The sequence below is a fragment of the Arachis ipaensis genome, chromosome B3 (genome assembly GCF_059453495.1).
Source record: "Arachis ipaensis isolate K30076 ecotype BB chromosome B3, ASM5945349v1, whole genome shotgun sequence".
Lineage (NCBI taxonomy): Eukaryota > Viridiplantae > Streptophyta > Magnoliopsida > Fabales > Fabaceae > Arachis > Arachis ipaensis.
Genome location: NC_142438.1, coordinates 7,271,487 through 7,294,589, shown reverse-complemented (window position 1 = coordinate 7,294,589; position 23,103 = coordinate 7,271,487). Strand labels below are relative to the sequence as shown.

Sequence of the window (23,103 nt, the reverse complement as noted above, 5' to 3'; positions counted from 1 at the left end):
GGGCCAATTGAAAATGCTTCGTTATTTTTGTATAACTAAATTATTCTAAATGGTTCTCAAGTATTCAGCGTATCTACCAAAGTTACAAAAATGGTGACTATGGAACAAAAACAAAGGTCTCAAAAAGTGAAAATACAAGAGCGAGAGGAACTCCGCTTCCACTTTCAAATGATACAACAATTTTCATACACATATTCAATCGTTCGTGTATTATAAATTTAATCAAGTAATTATTTTAGTAGCACCACCAGAATAAAAAATACTAATTCGCAAAACAAATAATATATTGTTCGGTCGACATTACCATAGTTTTTGGATTTGGTTCTTTAAGCAAAATTTAATTCGAGAAATCAGCAAAACAGAAGAAACGGGAAGATATGTAGAAACTTTAAATCTCTTGATTTCTGACTATCATACAATCGATCGTTCTATGAACAAACAACCAGATTCAGAGGTCAAAAACTAGATAGAACCATAGCAACACCACGAAATCATAACCAGATACCAGTACCACTCTAAAACTAAAGAGAACCACCTACATTTCAGGCACCTAAAAAGTAAACTTCTCTCAACACGATTACAATCATAAACCCCACACAACCCCCAAACCCATGCAGATCACAAATCAGTTCCTCCAGCTGCTGCCATCGGAGTCACCACCGCCTCTGGAGTAACGGGAGCCACCATCACCATAGCCACGGTCCCTACCACCGCCATAACCGCCACCTCCGTAGCCACCGCCGCCACCACCGTTTCTGTTGTATCCACCTTCACGACGACCCCCGCCGCCTCCGTATCCACCACCACCGCCGCCACGGCTAAATCCGCCACCACCATATCCACCGCCGCCTCCGCTTCTGAAGCCACCTCCACCACCTCCTCCACCTCCACGGGACTGAGCCTCGTTGACAGTGATGTTACGGCCGTCAAGGTTGGATCCGTTCATGCCATCAATCGCATCCCTCATGGCTTGCTCAGAAGCAAAGGTCACAAATCCGAAACCTCTGGATCTTCCAGTTTCGCGATCGTTGATAACCTGAACAAAACCACGAGAATTCACATCAGATCTGAGTAAGAACAAAGATAATTAACATATTTGAGAACCGAATAGAAACCGATCGATCTTCGCCTTTGAATCAAAGATGAAGAAGGAACGTACCTATTGGCGGATAATAAGAATCATAATAGTAACAAGAGTAACACAGAGATCAAGTAACGGGAAAACAGATCACAGAACAGATCAGAGATCAGAGAGATCACAGATCACAGATCAGATGGATAGCGGTAACAAATCCATATCCGAATCGGTGTTCAGATCCCGATCGATGATGCCTGCAATAAACGGACCTTCGATTCAACGATTTCTCCGTAGGCAGAGAAGGCCTTCTCTAGAGCGTCGTTATCGGTGGCCCATGCAAGCCCACCAACGAAGCACCGGAACTCAACATCTGCGGCAGCCATTGAAATATCTAGATAAAGAAACCCTAAAAATATGGGATATTAGATAGAATAAGGAGAAAAGTGAGCACGAGGAATATCAGCGTACCCAAGGGGTTATTTTATAGGTGGTGAGGTTAACTAGGGTTAGGGTTTGTGGGTTGAATCTGGGTTAAAATTAGGGTTATGTGGACGGACGGGTATGGATTGATTGGTTACAGCTTGTAGCTAACAATAGTGCGTAGTTTCCATTTTACCCCTGCTCTTTAATTATTGTGTATGGCTAATCTTTTCCATAATTTTAGAAAATATCTATGCCTGTTTCGTAGTTTTGACTGGGTACTATAGATATTTTAGTCCTACTCCATACAAAGAAAATAGTCGTTAATAAGATTTTTATAAGGGGAATTGGGATTAGGAGTGATGATTGATTGGATCGGAATAGGGATGGGATAGTAACCAAACAGGTGTAAGGATAAGAGAGTGAAGGAAGTGCACGTGTGGTGTTTTAAAAGGGTAATACGGTTAAAGAGGTGGGACCCGATATCACGTGATAAAGCTGCAGCGGCTGGATTCACGGAACGAAGAATAATGCATCCAAAATATCTCGGGTGTCAGTTGCAACCTTGAAAATATCTCATATGTGCAGTGACGGATTTGTCCTCCACAATATTACGGACTGCAATCTTTCAAGTTTTAACACTATCTACCTAACAAAAAAACTCCCTCCTTTTCTTAGGGTTAGTGCTAATTTTTTTCTTATGGATTATATTAATTGAAAGCTTAGGTATATTTGTTTGATATGAAGTTATTTTTTTAAATGATATTAATTAAATCAGATTGTTCAATTTGTTTGAAGAGGGAATAAATGTAAAAGTTCGATTTTGATTTTTAAAAATAAAAATTAAACAGTCTGATTTGTAATTTCTTTTAAAAAAAATTAAACAATATAAATAGATAGATATAATTTTTAGATATTATTGAACAGCAAAAAAATATCGATGCCTTCGATTTCTTAAATTTTATAACTTTGAAAATTATATCTTGTCTCATCCTTTTGTAATACACGAACATGCATAGAAAAAAGATAAGCATTTTTTAGAAGTATAAAATAATTTAGAAAAATGCTATGTAAATTACCTACCATATATGTGTTTTACATATTTTTCTTTTATATTTCGTATTTTAGCCTATATGATATACCTAGCTTAAAATTTAATGACAACAATTATCAAGGTTCGAGTTAGAGGCTACTGTGAGATAATTTCTCCTTGTGAAAGCATTGATTTTTTGTGTCACTATTCATTCACCAAGTCTTAAACTCTGGTATATCATTAGCCTGTAAACAATGACTAATTTCTAGTCCCGTTGAAGTTAAACTTTTAGGCTAGTGTGATTTGGAAAGAAAGAAATAAAGAGAAAGGAAAGAAAGAAAAAAAATAAATGGATTTTTATTTTTTTTAGATGTATTTGAATAAAAAGAAAATAAAAAAAAATATTATAAAAAAAATAATTTTATTTTTATATTATAAAATATATTTAAAAAGTAAATGAATAATATTAGAAGTAAAGAGAGAAAATAAATTTTTTTTTCTAATATTGGAGAGAGAAAAAATTATTGGGTTCCACTAATTTTTTTATTTTTTTTAATTTTTTTTCTTAACTAAATAATAAAAAATAATTATTTTTTTAATTTTTTTTCTCTTTTCTTTCTTTTCATTTTTTCTTTAAACAAACATTGCCTTAGTAGATAGAAAATTAGTTATGAAATATTATTAGATACATGCTATCCTAATAATTATTTTTTTTTTGTTTACAGTATCTTCTAGTCCGACAGACATGCATAAGACGGGATTCGAACTCTAACATTTATTTAAGTAAATCAGTGAGTTAAATACTCGACCAATCCAAGTTGCTTTGCCGGTTGCTGCCCTGATCATTATTACTTCGGTTGTGTTAGAGTTGGACCTCATGGTTTAAGATTTTTATTCATATTAGACGTTGGGCCTATCTTTGTGGAACGGAAACCCATGGGCCATAGCCAATACATGATATATTAATATTTTTCAAAAACCATTTAGGTCAAGTTAATGTTTTCGGTTGATCTCCCTTGTTCTTCCAACTTGGAAATATGGGCAGAGTGTTCACTGAGCCCAGCTTAGACCATCTTATGTAATAGCAAACATGCAATGTAAAGATAGATATCCTTTCATGACCAAAAACAAGATAGATATCCTTTGACCTCCGACCAAAAAGAAAGATATCCTTTGACCCAAACCAAAAATTTAAAACCAAAATCACTGGTAAAGAAAAATTGATCTCTTTTTTGTTAAAAAATTCCATCCAATATTTGGCCATTTGAGTTGCTATTGTTCAAGTGGTTGCTTCATAATGACTTGTGGTTCATGTCCAAAAAAAATATAATGAACCAAGTTGGGTTGGTCTAGTGGTTATCTCATTAGTTTGCTTAAGTAAGTGTCGGAAATTTAAATCTCGCTTTGTGCATGCAGCAACTTATTAGCCAGTGACAAACCCTTAAATAGAGCTCAGTACTGCAGTGGATTAATCCTTGACCTGTCGGGTTGAAGGATACCGTAAAAAAAAAAAGTAATGACTTGTGGTTGAAATTAAGATGAATAGATTGATCAGACCCAAAACAAAAAAAAAAGTGAATATACGAGCTAAACTTTAAAGTGGTCCCTAAAGTAGTGACTTGTTGTTTGCTGTAATTCTGAATATAAACTTGGTTGATTCACTTTCTTGGGTGCAGATTGTAGGTAAGAGGTGGTGTGGGTTGTTTTTGTGGGTAGATAAAATTCTGGAAGAAGATGTGATAACATGTGATGGTAAAACAAGCCCTTTAATTGACAATGAAGAATGGAAGATGAAGATTGCTTAGAAACTTGGAAGATTAGAGTCTGAAGTTAGGGTTCTAAAAATAGGTAGAATTTTGGTGTTTGTATCTATGCTGCTGATTACAGTAGTTGTTCTTCTCTTAAAGTTGGATAGGCAATTTGGCCAATTATATCTGGCAAAAAACAAATGACATGCATATGTTATTCCTGTACTTGTACCTGTCTGTTTATTTAAAAGAAATGCAAATTAAAGTGTTTGACACTAATGTGCTTGCATATTTTGGAAATTAGAAAAACAATATGAACTACTAATATTTCCATCCATAATATAATTCTTGTCAAAGTTTTCATGATTAAGGCCTTACATAATCATAGGATCCTAATTTCTGTTTTGCAATAAAATGGAAATGAATAGTGTTTAGAATGCATCTTAAGTATATATAAGAGGACAAAATAAAAGTAAAAATTTGACACATATCAATTCAAGAAAGTCATAATTCATATTTATAATGTAGAAAATACATCCAAAGAAGGCATTATAAAGTCAGAACAATAATCACGAAGTATATCAAAATTGTCAAAATATAGGTCTCATAAGTTTCCAACACTAAAATTTCTAACACTTGGATCCTAATTAAGAAAGCATACAAAGTAAATTACTTTACCAAAACAAATAAATAAAGACACCATCTGTCTCTAAACATAATAATCTAAGTAATTAATTCTTAGTTCTGGGTGGCTTGAATTCAGGATTAGGCACAAATCTCATTATGCTTGCAAGCCTTGATACAGTTTTCTATGTTGCACCTTGTATTGGATTAGGTGGATTAATGCTTGCTAGTAGAATGCTTGCAAATGGAGTGCTTGAAGGTGGGGTGCTAGCTAATTGGGTGGTGGCAGCTGATATGCTTGTTGATAGAGTGCTGTTTTTGGGTGTGGACAACTTTTTTTTAGGAGGCAGTTTGGTTGGCCGAATAGAAGTGGGTTGCACCTATGTATGAAACATTTGCATTGACTAAGAAAAGCTAAAAAAGTATTTACATAATTATATATAGAGTGAATACCCCACCCAATCTCTGACAATTATCTCGAAAGGACTACGAGACCCTCCCAAAAAAATAACATCCAACCCGGTCCCTGATCTTTTTTTTTAGGGACTGATTAGCCCCTGTGCCAAAAAATAACATTGACTTTTTTTGGCACATGGGCTAATTAATCCCATAAAAGTAAAGCTCAAGGGTCGGATTGGATTTTTTTTTTGTTAAGGGTCTCATTGTCTTTCGAGGTAATTGTCAGGGGTCGTTTAGGGTTTTTTTTCTTATATATACGTATATATGAGAAACTAATAATATAAACCTGTTGAGAGTCATCAGTTTCTGATAAAACAGGGTTGACTAAGATCAAGCTGAATTTCGACCTGAGCATGTGGCACAAGTGTGCCATCACCACCATTTACGACAGTAGTTGGAGCAGAATTGTTGACCTCACCTCCATTAGCATCAGTATCAGCAGTAGCTACAGCAGCTGATTCTTCGTCAACAACCCTCTTACTACAATTCTTTTTGGTGTGACATGTTTCACCACAATAGCAATAATGTCCTTTTTTATAATTTCTTTTTAGGAAGGTCTTCTGCTTCTTGCCTATACTTGGCTTCTTATTAACATCCTTTCTTCTTTTTTTCTTAATTGATCCTGGCTTCTTCTTGAACTTTGGTGCTTGAGGTCTGTTATGTGGTGATTTTTTCATAGTGCCTAACCAGGAAGTGGATTTATATGGAAGGCATAAGTGTTGTTGTATGCTTCCATGGTCAACCAGTGATGACAAAATTCATCTGGCTTTTTACCAGCCTTTACCAATGTGGCACATGCATGCACACATGGTATCCCTACACAAAAATTTACAACCATAAATAAACAAAATTCCAACTACAAATCATGAATAAAACAACCAAAAAATATGTATAAAAGACCATACCACTTAGTTGCCAAAAATCACATGTGCATAATCTCTTGCCTAAGTCCACAACCATATTGGTCAGCCAGTCATGAACTTCAAATTCCTCATAATCTGCATCACCAGACTACATGGAAACCCAATTTTTTTATTCTTTTCTTATCTTTTCCAACCTGCTTTGCTGTATTGGAGGTAGGATCCCAATGTTATTCCTCAAATTCACCTTGTTTCTAGCTATAGATCTCATGGCATACATCCTGACCTCCTCCAACAGTGTGATAATAGGCTTGCCTCTAGGTTCTTTGATCCGTGAGTTAAAAACCTCACACACATTATTGCAGATGTTATCCATTTTAGGTGCATTACTAAAGAATGTCCTGCTCCATGAGTCCTTTGGTCATTTGCAGAGATAAGTCTATGCATCCTTATTTAGCCTCTCCAATTTTTTCATCCCTTCAATGAACTCTTCTTGAGTAGTACACCTTGCACACTCCCAAAGCAAACCTCTAAGCTAATTATCCTTTCACTGTTTGTTGAAGTTCTTCTATAAATGCCAAATACAGAATCTGTGATGGACGTTTGGAAAAATATCCTGAACTGCATGGACAAGTCCCTGCATAACCAAAAAGTCAGTACTAAAGTTTCTAATCGAACCTCAAAAAGGTCCCTCATGTTATATTAATGAACTCAGAATGGTCCCTAAAATTGTGTAAGTGACATCACATTGGCTCCTCAATAGAATAAACATATACTACGAGTATATAGCAACCATCAACTATGCAACCTCCAATTTTATACATCAATCACTCAATTGTTCTAAATAGCAATAAACAGATTTACTACTCAGCACACATATATAGCAATAAATAACAATAATTAATATATCTAACAATAAACAACAATAAAGGGATTTACTACTCAACAGTTATATATAGCAATCTTCAATTACTACCATTAATTAAGATATCTAGCAATAAACAACAACAATACCTTTTACATGTCTGAAATAAAACACCAACCATGTTGTTTATAATCACCCAAGTCTTGATGCAGTAATTCCAAAAACCATCGCCAATTCTCCGTATTTTCAATGGACACAATTGCATAAGCAATCACATAAATGTGATTGTTTGCATCTTGATCAATAGCAGAGAGAATTTGACCACCATATTGTATTTTCAGAAATGCTCCATCCAAGCCTATAAGTAATCTGCAGCCAACCTTGAACCCTCTTTTACACCCATAAAGACAAATGTACATCTTTTCAAAATTTGGATCTTCATTAGGATTGGGATGAGGTCTAACACCAATACTAACAGTAGAGCCAGGATTACTTTTCAGCAATATCAACCCATAATCCCTAACCATACCATATTGGGTAGCAGCATCTCCGTACACTACGCCCTTGCATCTCCTAGAGCCTTTGTTAATGAGGACTTGTTCAGGTCCAAGTCACACTTACTCTTAAAGTACTGTGCAGCCTCAAAATGTTTAAGATTAGTGTATTTTCTTAATTTCTTAACCAGTTTGCAACCTAGCCATTTCCTGTTAACTAGCCTGTTCTTAGTCTCTCTAGGACAAGTGTGATCGTTCATAAAAATCTTGATCTGCCAACAATTATCCTCACTGTCCCGGAAAGCATATACAAGCCAGCCCTCACCTTTACACACAGCCCTCATCCTTACACTGTCATTCTTCTTAAACCAGATCTGCCTTCCCTCTTGGATACAGTACTCATGAATAGCCTCCTTGATCACAGAAAACACCTCATTTGAATCAACCTCCTCTAACCTATCCTCAGAGTTCGGAGGAGTCTTCATTTCTTCGAAATGCCAAGACTCTCTCCACCATCAGATTCATCATAAGCTCCATCTTGAGCATCATAATATGGTGCCATTTCACCAATGTTAGGAATCGGTCCAAAAAATAATTCATCATCTTCAGACCCTGAGTCTGCACATACAAGCCCATCATCATCCTCAACCATAACAACTCTCTTTTTTTAAACTTGTTTTTCATCTGTTGTAGTCCTCAGTTTAACATCATTCTTCTTCCCAACTGATCTCTTCACAATCACTTCTTCTTCCTCACTAAAGACCTCATCACCACCAGGCCTATATGGTTCGTCCTCTATACTATCATAACTTTCATGGCTATCTGAGGATTCTTTCTTACTAGACAATGTCAAAAATACAGTTTGGAGCTCCTTTCCCTTAACAGATGCTCTTCCAAAAGTTCTAGTTGCAGCTGCTCTTGTTAAAGGTCTCCTTGCATGTGATGCTGCATTTTTGACTTTTTGATAGCCTCTCTTTGGTAGATAAGAGTTTTTTTTTTATTTCTTTAAATTTAGATTTAAACCTAGTTAGAGATTTTGCAATGAGCTGGACCATTAATTTTGGTGGTGGGTTGGGCTTAGTACTAGGAGCAGCAGTGGATTGGGCCATTGTTTTTTGTGGTGGGTTGGGCTTAGTACTAGGATCAGCAGTGGGTGCTGCGATTCTTTTTTGTGGTAATTTGGGATTACTAATAGAAATTGCAGTAGGTTGAGTCTTATATTTTGGTCCTGAAATGAATTTACTAGGAGGCTTAGTTGTGAAAATTGTTTTTGGAGTAGGGATGGTGTTGTGTATTAGTTCTGAAATTGGAGTTGGTGGTGATGTGGTGGGAATGGGAATTGTTTTGGGGCTAGTGGTGTGAGTTGGTTCTAAAATTGGAGTTGATGGTGATGTGGTAAAAATTGTTTTAGTTGTGACATTGATGGTGGAGTATGGGTGGGGAATAAGGTCTTATAACATTATTAACTCTTTGCCTTTGGATGATACTGGTTCTGCTTTCTCATTAAGCACAAGTTCAGAGACTCCATATTCATAGTATACATGGATAACTCCCTTGTTCTTCTGAGCAAGGTAACACATTTCCATGAGCTCCTTGTCATGTGTCATAGCTCTAAGACCATTTTGCAAAGGCTTATTAGGCACCAGCCACCAACCACCAACATTGAGTCACCTTGTCATACCCAATGTTTTTGTGGTAGTCTTGGACGAAAAAGACATCCAGTGTGTCGATGTCAATTCCCGGTAACTCATAAATCTATCAACCATTGTACTTCACACTTCCATCATGCTCTGTGATAAATGACCCTCCATGGTGAAATATGATGGTAATCAAAAGATCATCCATCTGTAATTCAAAAATAAAATTTCATGATCAAACTCATAATCTTCAACCACATTAACAAATTGGCAACTTCAAAACTAAAACATAAAATCATGTTTTCAACTGTAAATGCAGTAAACCCTAACAGATAAGAAACAAGTTTTCACCATAACAAACAACCTTTATCCAGTCAACAATTTCATTAGCCTAACCACTCAGAAAGCTAATTGCAATCAAACCCTAACAAATATTGCGAAACACAAACATCCATACCCACACATTACAACACTCCAACAAATTGTTTCTAATTAACTACTGAAGATATCAAACTAACAACAATAACAAAAAACAGAGCACTCCTATTATCACATAATTTTTTCTTTTCTTGCTTACCTCTTTCAGAGAAACCAGCCATCGGTACACTCTTTGTCTGATGCAGATGACAAAACCGATCCTCCAGAGCAGTCGTGTTCCAACGAAATCGCTGCAGTTACAACAATAGCACCACCGCCATTGATGAGTATAGGGGAGAATGAAAGACTTTGTTTGTGTTGTGTTTTGAGAAGGGGAGACAATATGTTATAGGATCCCGCTAGGGAGACAATGAATTATTTGTATAATGTGTACAATGGGTTATTGAGTTACAAAATGAACATCCCCTATACTATCTAGAATAACCATCCGAATACTAGCGATAATAAACATCTTCTCAAAAACTTAAACTGATTTTTGGGTTCATCAAGGATTGGACTCTTGACCTTTCGAATCTAGCGTTCTAATACCATGCATGATACCACTCATCCCAAAAGCTTCAACTGATGACAAAGGGTAACACTAATGATTATATCTCTTATACTCCCTAAACCTCCATTGTACACATTGTATAAATATTCCATTGGCTCCTCATACTTTCCCTATGTTATATTAACGTTTGAGGGAGGATTCTTCAAAAAGCAATTTTAGAGTGAAACGACGTCGTTTTAGGGCATTTACGCGCCACCACTAATACTACGTCGTTTTAGCTTCACCAGCATGTCAGCCTCTAGTCCAGATCAGCTTTCCGGTGGCGCCAGATGGACAGAATGTGCCGGAAGGATGAGTCTGAGTCCTGGGGTGCAATTTCAGGAATAAATATGGGTAATTATTAAGTTTATGGACTATTATAAAGTACGAATGTAACTTCAGAAACTACTTTAAGATTTAGTTCGTAAATATACTGATACATCCCAACCAAATTCCAATCTTAAATGCAATATTTTAAGAGACAATATTAGAATAAGTAAAATCAAATTCAGAGTGGACATGACAAAAAAAATGGATAAATATAATTTTAACGAAGAAAACTTGATAAAAAATAGGAGGTCAGGAAAAAATTATTGTAATTTCCCTTTTCCTTTAGTAGAATAAGGTAATCACTAATTTTTTGAGTAATAAGTAGATATATTCTTAAAGTTTGTGATATAACTGAATAAAACATATCAATTAAATTTTTAAGATAAATTTCTAAGAGAAAAAAGCACTCCGCCAATTACGTTTTTAAAGAATTCAACGGTAAAATTATGAGTATGTAATGAAAAGATGAATTGTGTTTGAATTTTTGAGAGACTTATAAATCAATACTTCAATTCATTTAAGAATGTATTAGATACTCTTTTTTCTTAGGGGCTTATAAGTTAATTACAGATATTTCTCAAAGATTTACTTTATATTTTACTTTTTCAGGATTCATACAATAATCTTAAAATTTTTCAAGATTTGCTTATATTATTTTTTGTATTTAGGTACGCAAGTTAATATTTTACGTGTTAAGCATGAATTTCTATCTATGGATTATTTGACATAGAAAGTCAAAAGTAGGCCTATTCAATAGGTAAAAAGTCAACGAAGCAATGCATTTGACTCCAACTTAGATGATTGATTTGATTAGATTAGATTAGACAACCACATCCACAGCCGCATTATTTTGGTAAACTACCAACGATCTTGATTCAACATTCAATGAATATTATTATTATTATTAATACTATTATTATTTAATTAATTATTAACTTGAGTCGCCCTCAAACTTTACTTTTTCTCATTTCAAGTTTGCAACTTCCCCTTTGCTGGCTTTCAAGATTCAACTATATACTGCCAACCGAAAATTTAATATCTCATTTACAACTTAAATTGATGTGTGCACGAGTATTATATATAGTCCTTAAAAAAAAAAAAAAAAAATCTAAGGAACTAACTATAATCTAAGTCAACTTAAATTAATTTTTTGTATTTTTAGTTTTAAAATTTTAAAAAATAAGATAGCGAGCAGTTATTTTTTTTAATAACAGACCTCTTATTTTTTAACTATTAGTTGACTCTAATTGGCTACTCTTCTAGTTGATTCCTTAGCAAAACCACAAAAAAACCATTAATAGTATTATTATCTTTTATTCAAACCTTAATCCGTTGAGGTCACCTGAAGACTGCACTTTTGGTCGGTTGAAGATCCACATTGCATTCATTTGTGTATGCTGTATGTGGTTGCTTGCTTCTAAAAGCTAAATTTGAACTATTATTTGTTTATTTATTTATTTATTTTTATTTTTATTTTAAGAAAATTCAGATGAGCCCCTTCAAAAAAGTTATCCAAAAGCTTGGTTCGAAATAAAATGAAAGAATCAAATTCTTTTAAAGTGAAAAAAAATTAATAAAATAAAAAAATAATTTAATTGTTTTTAAATCAAAATTATAGATTTTTTAAAGCGACAAAATCTAGAACTGCAAGAGAATTACTCAAAAATACTTCTTCAAAAAGAGATTTTCTAGTATAAAAAATATAAAAAAAAAATTAGTTCATTTTGGCGATAAAAACACCAAATTCTTTCATATACAGACGGTTATTTAAAAAGAGGAACAAGGTTAACAGGCTAATTTTAGAAGATGAGTCTTGGTGCACCGACAAAAAAAAAAAAAACTTGAAGCAGAGACTCCAAGGTTTTACAATAAACTTTTTTGCGATGAACTTCATGTGGACTTTGAAGTTATGGGTACTCAACATTTTCCGTAGCTTTCGCCAGAGGCTTGCTATGAGCTAACGAAAAGAGTTTCAAAAGAGGAAGTCCATAATGTAATAATAAGAATAAACTCGTTCAAGGTTCCAGGAGCTGATGGCTTTCAGAATTTTTTCTTTAAGAAATATTGAGATATTGTAGGTAATAAAGTCTAGCAGCTTTGTGCGCCAAACCTTTTCTAATGACCTTATTGATGTATCTCTTTTTGGTACTCTGATTATTCTGATTCTAAAGACTAATAATCCTGTCAGGATGAAAGATTTTCGTCCAATCAATCTTTTCAATGTTATATACAAGGTAGTTATAAAAGTGATTGTGAACAGGTTGAAGCCTTATTTGATAGAGATCATTTTATCATCACTACAAGGTAGCTTTATTTCGGGAAGGGGTACCCCAGATAACAGCATCCTAACACAAGAAGCTCTACACTTTATAAAGAATACTAAGTCCAAAAAGAAAACTCTAACTTTCAAAGTTGACATGGAGAAAGCATATGATAGAGTTAATTGAGACTTTTTAGAGCTAACTCTAGCTATGTTTGGTTTCTCCAGAGTCATAACTAGATTCATTATGTCATGCGGCAAGTCATCCTCTTTGTCTATTATATGAAATAATAATAAGTTGAACAACTTTCAGCCAAAAAAAGGACTTCACCAAAGAGACCCCTTATTACCTTATCTATTTGGGATGTACATGGAAAGACTTATCTCTTTGGGATGTACATGGAAAGACTAGGATGTTATATTACTCAATGGGTAGAGCAAAGACTGTGAAAACTAGTAGTTGTCTCACACCTAATGTTTTCTAATGACTTGATTCTCTTTTGTAAGGCAATCAGAATATAGGTTCAACAAGCACTTCAGATCTTAAACCCCTTTTGTAAAACTTCTGGAATGAAGATAAATTTTAAAAAATTTATAGCAATTTGTTTACAAAATATTTTTAGACAGAGAAATGATATTTTCACAAGCATTTCTTCTATAATATTTTTCAGCTCCTTTGGAAAATACTTGGGATAGTACTCGGATACTCTAGACCATCTAAAGCTAATTTTAATGATGTGTTGGATAAAATACGAAAGCGACTAGCTTCATGGAAGGACAGTTTTCTCAACATAGCTGGCTGAACTTGTCTTGTAAAGTCTATCATTGCCTCCATTCCTAATTATAGAATGCAAGTGAGTTATTTTCTCATCGCCACTTGTAACGAGATTGATCAATTGGTGCGACAATTTGTATGAAGTGGTGTAGCCAACACCCGGGATCTACACCTAAGCTCATGAAAAACTCTTATTACTCCCAAGACGTTTGGTGGTCTTGCATTCTGAAATTCTCATCTTGTTAATTTAACAATGCTAGAAAAATTAATCTGACAACTTATTCACAATCAAGACAAACTTTAGATTCAAATTTTGAGAAGTGAGCATCTATCAAATAAAAACATATTTGATATAGAAGTAGGAAATCAATCATCCTAGATTTGAAAAGCTATTATTAAAGCAGCAGCTACTCTAAAGGATGGTCTTGCTTGGTCAATTAAGTCCTTGAATAACTCTTTTTGGTTTTATCATTGAATGAAATCTGGAATAGTTGGTAGGAAGATGGATGTTATTGAGATAATTGAAACTGGTTTCAAGATAAAAGATGTCATTATGGATAACTTTTGACAATTAAATCGTATATTCCCCAATATGTTAGAAAAGCTAAGAAATGAGATTTTGAATTAGCAGGCATTTTTTTATGCTGAATTTGAGTATGGATGAAGATGGGTCAAAGAGACGTATACTGCAAAGAGTGATATTTGGCTATTGAATAAGCTTGTTGATTGGGATGTTAGAGAATATTGGAGGTGGTTATGGAAGCTACAGATTCCAAAAAAATTCAGGCTTACTTTTTGGTTGGGGTTTCATAGTGCGCTCCCTACCGCTACTTTTCGACCTCACAGGAGATTGGCTTTGTCAGATCTTTATCTTAGATGTCAAGCTCACCCTGAAATTACCATTTATTGTTTAAGGGACTGTTCAAAGGCTAAAGCTATATGAAATCTCTTGGAACTTGCCAATTTAACTTTTTTCAATGAGTAGACTTTCAAGAACTGGATCCTTCGAGGTTCGGAAGTAACAACTTTTACATATTTGTGGCGGGTTTGTGGTGAATTTGGACATTTTTTTTATTCGACATTCATAAACACTATTAATGGTATTAGTTGTTCGTCAATTTCATTTTAAGAAAGTGATTTGGACCAAAATGAAGAATTCATTTCAAACAAAGACTCCTTTGCTATTTAGGTGAGCTTCAAAGTACGAGCCATGCCGAAACTTTTAGAATTTTGGAGATTTCTAACACATGTAAACTCGTTAAATTGCCTCCCATCTCTTGGTCTAGTCTAGAGGATGGTTTTCTGAAATTGAATTGCAACAAAGTGTATTCAATGAAGAAGGACTAACGGAATTTGGATGTGTTCTCCTTCTCCGAGGTGAAGATGACATTTGGATTCACCATAGGTTAGGGACCTGTCTGGGGTGAGTGTCCTTTATGTAGAAATTTGGGTGATTTGGTACGGTTTGTTGATGGTTTCAGAAGTTGTTACCAAAAATATTATATGTGAACTGGACTCGATGAATGCATTTCTTCTTATTAGTCATTGGTACTTTTCTGTCGAACATGACGAGAAGACTTTGCTTCAAAAGATTTTCGAGCTCAAAAACAACATAAGTTGGGAGTTTCGTTTTGTGCTGATCTAGCAAAATTTAAATACCATAGATGACTGGTTGGCAAAATTTGAGGCTCATAGTAACTACGAAATAAAAGATTGGTTATAACTATCACCTATCCTGATTTAACTGGTCATAGATAACATAACTTAGGAGTTTCATCATTGTTTCTTGTTTTCTTTGTTATGTTTTCTTATTTTATTTTGGAAAAACTACCAAGAGTACCCATGAAATTTACGAACGCTGACAAAAGTACCCATAAACTATGGAAATTAATGATGTACCTATGGAAGATGGGTTTTGTATGACAAAAATATCCAAACCCTAATTTTTTGTTGAATTTTTAATAAAATTTTCAAACTACCCCCACTCTCAACCTCAACTCACTTTTCCAACCTTCCATAACCCAACCTGCACTTTTAAAACCTTTGTCATGGAGTCCAAAATTACTTCTATAATAGATCAGGCCGAAATCAATGGTGGTGGTGGTAGAGGACTTCGACCGGTTCTTGGCAGATAAATTTAGTATGGTGAGCTCTTTTTCATTTTTTTTACCACATCCCTTCACACAAAGAAAGCCCCCAAATTAAGAAAAAAAAAAGGAGAAAACAACTAAAACGATTAAAAACTGCTCCTTTATGATTTTTTCTCTGATTCTTCATCGGTATTGATTGATTCTTTTGTTAATCTTGGTGCTGCAATCCTCTGTTGCGTTACTATCCAAAACTCTCACCATAAAGGTTCATTTCGTCTGTTGTTGGAGTAGTTTGGACTCCATGACAAGGGTTTTAAAGGTGCATGTTGAGTTATGGAATGTTGAAAAAGTGAGTTGAAGTTGAGGGTGAGAGTAGTTTGGAAATTTTATTAAAAAATCAACAAAAAATTAGGGTTTGGATACTTTTGTCATACAGAAACCATCTTCCATGAGTACATCGTTAATTTTCTTAATTTATGGGTACTTTTGTCAGTGTTCATAAACTTCATGGTTACTTTTGGTAGTTTTTCCTTTTATTTTTTCTATTTTTTAGATTTATGTTCACACAAAAAAAATCAAAATTATGAAAATTTTACAAGATAAATATTATAAATTTAATAATTATTATCTTTTTATTTTATTATTTTGTAGATTGTCTCACTTAATTTTTTTTTTGTAGAATTTAAAATTCTTCAAACTCGGCCATCAAGCCATTAGGAAGGAGCTAAAGAATGAATTTGGTATTTTTTTTTTCTTTACTACTTTTAATTATGTGTTGTTCTATAAATATTACTGCTCTTCATCATTTCAGTTTATTTTACAAACTAATTAATACATAATATACGGAAAATAATAATATCATTTTTATTTTTTATAATAATACTCTTCATATAATTTTTTTATGTTAATATTTATATAAATTTATAAAAATAAAAAATGTAACATTATCAAAATAGAAGTAATATTACTATCATTCAAACTATAATTACGTGTCATGCATGTGTGACATATAGTCAACGATATTGGCCTGATCCTTAACTATGAATTAAACAAATGAGATCTTCAAAGTTCATACCGGGCTAAAAGGGTTGTCCAAATTATATCATTAAACAAATGAAACACCTACAGTTGTGATCATATGAGGGAATTAATTATTTTAATTTACATGTATGCATGATGGCTCTAATAATGGAATATTAAACTATTGCTACTAGTTTGATGGCCCCAGTAATATTATTTAATATTTATTATTACAATAAACTGATTTGCCGCTGAATATGTGTTTGTAGTCTCATTTTCCACTTATAATAACTAAGCCTACATCATGCACTAATTATGGAAATTTCATGAGGTACCAATAAATAAATATATGTTTTTTATTTTTCACATTATCTTTTATCCTGAAAACTAAAGACTAATTTGTTATCGATCAAAATTCTATTCAAGAGTTAAGCATATCAGTAAATTAACTACTAGACCAACTTAAATTAGTTACCAAATCTTACATTTTACATTAATATAATAAGATCTATTATAACATAGAGATATGAAAAAAATTAAAATTTTTTTTTTCCAAAAGAATACCTTTCATCTATATAATTAAAAAAAAAACATGTTGTTAATTCTAAGCAAGAATTAAATTCATGATTCTTTTATTTTAATACATATATATATATTTACTCTTAAATTTGTTGTTATTATTATTATTATTATTATTATTATTATTATTATTATTATTATTATTATTATTATTATTATTATTATTATTATTATTTTACAAATGAATTGAATTGATAGGATTAACCGATTAATACACTAGACCTTTATGAATAGCTTTCTCAATTCAATGATATAGTGTTATCTTATTTGATCTGTGGTTTTACAGAAATGAATTTGCTCTTTTTAACTTGATATTAAAAGAAAAGGTGTAAGAATAATTTATTGTCTATTTAACTTTTAAATAGAATCTAAAAACATATGTGAGAAAATAAATTATATATATATTGTTGAAACCAAAATTGATACTGAAAAATGATTTTCTGCTGTATCTCTATTAGCTTTGGGTGAAATATATATACATACACACATCAGTCTAACAAACTAACAGACTAGGCTAACAAACTAACAAACCCCTAATCTAATGGAAAAGATTATTCTCTAAATAAGGCTAACTAATTGCCTGCAGTAAATAAATAACAATCTGCTAATACTCCCCCTCAAGTTGGTGAAAAAATGTTAATGATTCCCAACTTGCTGATCAAGTTCTTAAACAAGGTAGGCTGTACAGCTTTTGTTAAAACATCAGCAAGCTGATGTCCTGACTTCACATGCACCAGCTTCACGGTACCGTCCTGTACACATTCTCGAGCAAAGTGACAATCCATTTCGATATGCTTGGTATGCTCATGGAAGGTGGGATTTTCTGCAATGTGGATTGCAGCTTTGCTGTCACAGAAAATGAAAGGCGGATCAACTTGTATCTCAAAGTCCTGAAGCATCCGCATAATCCACACAACTTCAGCAGTGACATTGGCAAGTGCTCGATACTCTGCCTCAGCCATGGACCTCGAAACGGTGTCTTGTTTCTTCGACTTCCATGAGATTAGAGAATCGCCAAGGAAGACGCAATAGCCGGTAGTGGATCGTCTGGTTTCGGTACAGCTTTCCCAATCAGCATCCCCATATGCCTTGACCGATAAAGGGGAAGAAACCAAAAAAAGCAAGCCCTGCCCAGGTGCAGCCTTCAAATACCTAAAAACATGATAGACAGCATCCAAATGGGTAGTGCGAGGAGAAGACATGTATTGGCTCAGCTTGTTCACAGCAAAGCAAATATCCGGTCTTGAAATAGTGAGGTAAAGCAACCTGCCAATCAACCTCCTATATTGTCCCGCATCCTCGAGCAAATCCTCATCAGTGGCAGTAAGTTTTATGTTTGGATCCAAGGGTACAGAGGCAGGTTTACAATCCGAAAAACCAGTGTCTTCAAGCAAAGAAAGGGTGTAATTTCGTTGAGACAAACAAATGCCTTCCTTAGATTTTGCTATCTCCAATCCAAGGAAGTACTTTAAGGGGCCAAGCACCTTGAGTTTGAAAAGACCCTGCAAAGTTTGCTGAGTTTGGGCAACCATGTCACCAAGTTTACTAGCAACAATGATGTCGTCGACATATACAAGCACCATAACAAGTGAATCACCTGTTCCTCTATGAAATAGAGAATAATCTGATTTGGACTGAGTGAAACCAGCACCAAGTAAAGCAGTGGAGGACTTGGTAAACCATTGCCTCGAAGCCTGTCTCAAGCCATAAATTGACCTGTTTAGTTTGCATACAAGCTTCTCCCCCTTGCTGGCATATCCCTGAGGTAGTTGCATATATACCTCCTCATTCAAGAAGGCATTATTAATGTCTAGCTGCAACAATTTCCAATTCTTCACAGCAACAACAGCAAGGAGTAAACGAACAGTGGTGAGTTTGGCAACGGGTGAAAAAGTATCCTTATAGTCTACACCAGATTGTTGAGTGTTTCCTCTAGCAACTAAACGAGCCTTGCATCTATCAACTGACCCATCTTGCTTGCGCTTCACCTTATATACCCATCGACAACTAATACAATGTTTTCCGATCGGAAGCGGAACTACCTCCCATGTACGGTTATTCTCCATAGCTTGTAATTCCTCAGCCATAGCCTGTTGCCATTGAGGATACTTGGCAGCTTGGTGATAAAATTGGGGTTCATAAAATTCGGAAACTTGCATACAATAATCCTTATATGCTGGACTCAATCTCTCGTAAGAACAAAAATGCACCATCGCCAAAGGATTCACCACATTATTGCAATGGTAGTCTGTAAGATAGGTAGATACCCTATGGAGTCGCTGACTTCTTCTCAAAGGCTGTGGGTTCTCAGCTCGTGGCTGTGTCACAATAGGGACAGGTGTAGCCGGAGCAACGAGTTGAGGTGTATTAAGGGAAACTTCAATTGGCTTAGGAAGGACATGATCATCAAAAGGATCAGGTAAGGAAGAATAAGTGCTGCCAAGCTTGAAGGGAAAATTCAATTCATGAAAAATCACATCCCTTGAAATAAAGAACTTTCTATTCTTGAGATCATAGAGTTTGTACCCTTTGTAACCTCGTGGGTAGCCAAGAAAAACTGCTGGAATGGCTCTTGGTGAGAACTTGTTCCTAGAGGAAGGTAAAGTCGAAGCATAGGCAAGGCATCCGAACACCTTCAAGTCTTCATATGTGGGTGCCTTATTGTAAGTAATTGATAAGGGGACTTCCAGCCAAGAGTAGAGGAGGGAGATCTATTGATCAAAAAGGCTGCAGTAGCAATACATTCACCCCAGAAATAAATTGGGACACCGGATTGATAATACAAGCTCCTTGCCACATTCAAAAGGTGTTGATGCTTCCGTTCCACCACCGAGTTTTGTTGTGGTCGCTCAACACAACTGAATTGGTGAAGAGAACCTTTTGATTTTAAGAAATCAGTAAGAGATAACTCAGGTGCATTGTCAGACCAAATCTTCTTAATCACAGCGCCAAACTGAGTGTGAACCATGGCAAAAAATTCTTTAATGATGGTCGTAGCTTCAGATTTGGCTTTCAACAAATAAATCCAGGTATATCGACTATGATCATCTACCAAAGTGAGAAAATATCGCTCCCCCAAATGCGTAGCAACATGATAAGGACCCCAAGTATCGCAATGTATCAATGAGAAGCATTCGGACTCATGATTATTGTTGGAAAAAAATGGCAACCGTTTTTGCTTGGACAAAGGGCATATGTCACAAAGGAAATTTTTATTAGAAGATGAAGAATTACAATTCAAGGGCAAATGTTGCAAAACAGGGAAAGAAAGGTGGCCTAATCTATGGTGCCACAATTTTGCACTTATTGCATTACAAGAATCATAAATGACTAACGTATTGGCACAATCGGCACTACTACATGTAGGTTCATTAACATTGACAACTGGTGTGTGTGTGTGTAAACATACAATCCGTGTTTCAATTCACCTCTCCCAATCATCTTGGAGTTCAGGTGGTCCTGAATCACAAAATCAACATCAGAAAGAAGAATATAAAAATGTTGCTTTAACAACAAAGAACTCACTGAAATCAGGTTAATTTTGAATGAAGGCACATACAAAACTTCAGTGAGTGTGAGGGTTTGAGATAAAGAAACAGAACCAGAAGCAAGCACAGGTATGCGAGTATGATCAGGCAGAACCACAAACTTATTTGCAAACCAAATTGAAGGTTTGAAATTGTCCAAAGTACAGGTCACATGACAAGTAGCGCCAAAATCCAAGATCCATGATTTAACTCAAAGTGCAGAAATTAAAGCAGCAGAGAAAAGTTTACCTTCCCCTGCGCTTGAAGCTTCAGCAGTGATAATAGGGGGCATTGTGGATGGAACTTGTATAGATAGGAGTGATATTAATTGTTGATACTGTTGAGAAGTGAGTTGAAGAGGAATGTCCTGACTTGTGTCCACATGATTGACCCGAACTGTGGCTGGACTTTGCTTCTTGTAATTAGGTGGATAACCATGTAACTTGTAGCATTTATCCTTGGTGTGGCCGAGTAAACCGCAATGAGCACAGAGCGGCTTATCTTTCTTCCCTAGACGGATCTTGGAGTTATACTGTGTGTTCTTCACGGCAAAAGCCAGTTGCGTCTCATTGCTTGTTGGAGGAGCAAGAGTCAGTCCTCGTTGCCGCTCTTCTTGAACGATTAGCGAGAAAACTTCAGAGATGCTAGGCAAAGGCTTCATCAACAGAATTTGGCTCCTAACTTGATGGTACACATCATTCAACCCCATCAAGAAGACAAGAACATATTCCTCATCAGCATGAGCTAAAAATTCACGAGCACCACCACAATTACAGCGTACTGAAGGTCGAAAATGGCATAATTCCTCCCATACACACTTCAGCTTAGTAAAAAACTGAGAGACAGAGAGAGAATCCTGTTTCAGATTGATTAACTCTTTTCGCAGTTCATAGATTCGAGGACCGTTCTTTTGCTGAAATCGGTGACCTAGATCTATCCAAATCTCATGAGCAGAACCAGCAAAGATCAAGCTCGATGCGATCTCCTTGGAGACAGAGTTGAGAATCCAGGTGCTGACGATGTCGTTCAGACGACGCCAGCGGAGCTTGGAAGAGTGAGACGCACCTTCCTCAGGCGGTGGAATCGTGCCGTTAACGAATCCAAGTTTGTTTTTGCCATTGAGCGCCATTTCCATCGATCTCTTCCATGAAGGATAATTGTCACCGGTGAGCACTTGCGAGACCAAGGCAAGGTTCGGTTGATCGGAGGAATGGAGCAGAAAAGGATCGGCTTCATCGATCGCCGCCATTGCAGAAAGAAAATTGAAGGTTGGAGAGAAGAGAAGAAATAGAAGAAGGTTCGAGAAGAGAGGGAAAGTGAAAGGGGAAAAGAAGGTTCGAGAAAGAGGGAAGAAGATCAGAGAAGAACGCATAGAAGTATGAGAAATTCTTCTGATACCATGTTGAAACCAAAATTGATACTGAAAAATGATTTTCTGCTGCATCTCTATTAGCTTTGGGTGGAATATATATACATACACACATCAGTCTAACAAACTAATAGACTAGGCTAACAAACTAACAAATCCCTAATCTAATGAAAAAGATTATTCTCTAAATAAGGCTAACTAATTGCCTGCAGTAAATAAATAACAATCTGCTAATATATATATATATATATATATAGTCACAATTAACCTTATTAAATATTAAAAAAAAGAGAAAATTGAGAGAATTTATTCAATTCACTATATTGTTTAAGTGTTTTTTTTTTTTAGAAATTGTTAATGGTAAGAGTTTAATTTTGACCCCATTTGGCATATTTCTTTTATTTTTAAGTAGTTTAATTTTGATAGATCGTAATGAAATTTTTTATATAATCATTCAATCATATTCATGTATTAAATAACTTTTTAAATAATAAGTTTAGAAATTAGTTAGTTTGTTAATACGACAATACATAATTAATTTTGTATTTTGATTTTAACAAATTGATAATATAAAATACATTATCATTCAGTTGATTTTTTAAAAAGTCACTTTTACTGCTATTACAATATTTTCCCTAATTAATTAAACACAAAATCACATACTTAAGTTCCCAAATCATTTCCACTCGGACCAGTTCTCTGCCGTTGTTTCTGGTAGAGGCTTCTAACTATAAATTTTCATTAGTCAACACAAAATTAAATGTTGAATATGAATTTCGAACATTGCTTCGGTATGAGGCTTCTAAAGATATACCTACACTAATTAATATTATCTTTAAACAAACATATATAGTACAACAAAAATGTTTTTTACATATTAAAATCAGTTATTAATATATTGTGTATAAATACATATATAGTTTAATTTATTTTTAATGTATATTTATATTTTAATATATATTTTATAC

General features: G+C 34.7%; 1 protein-coding gene across 1 annotated transcript; it reads right to left on the bottom strand.

The window, feature by feature from the left end:
* Positions 1-378: 378 nt before the first annotated feature.
* On the bottom strand, positions 379-1,803 carry LOC107628883 (glycine-rich RNA-binding, abscisic acid-inducible protein-like). The gene is made up of 2 exons (XM_088508738.1): positions 1,348-1,803; positions 379-1,036 (listed from the first exon to the last, which is right to left on the bottom strand). Exons 1-2 carry the CDS (start codon positions 1,459-1,461, stop codon positions 626-628), a joined length of 525 nt encoding a protein of 174 aa, XP_088364864.1. The 5' UTR covers positions 1,462-1,803; the 3' UTR covers positions 379-625.
* Positions 1,804-23,103: the final 21,300 nt, after the last annotated feature.

Bases quoted from the DNA above. Each gene is read 5' to 3' on its own strand.
- LOC107628883 (XM_088508738.1), bottom strand. From the start codon at position 1,461: ATGGCTGCCGCAGATGTTGAGTTCCGGTGCTTCGTTGGTGGGCTTGCA. The intron at 1,037-1,347 runs GTCCGTTTATTG...GGTTTTGTTCAG, and splicing joins GAGAAATCGTTGAATCGAAG to GTTATCAACGATCGCGAAAC.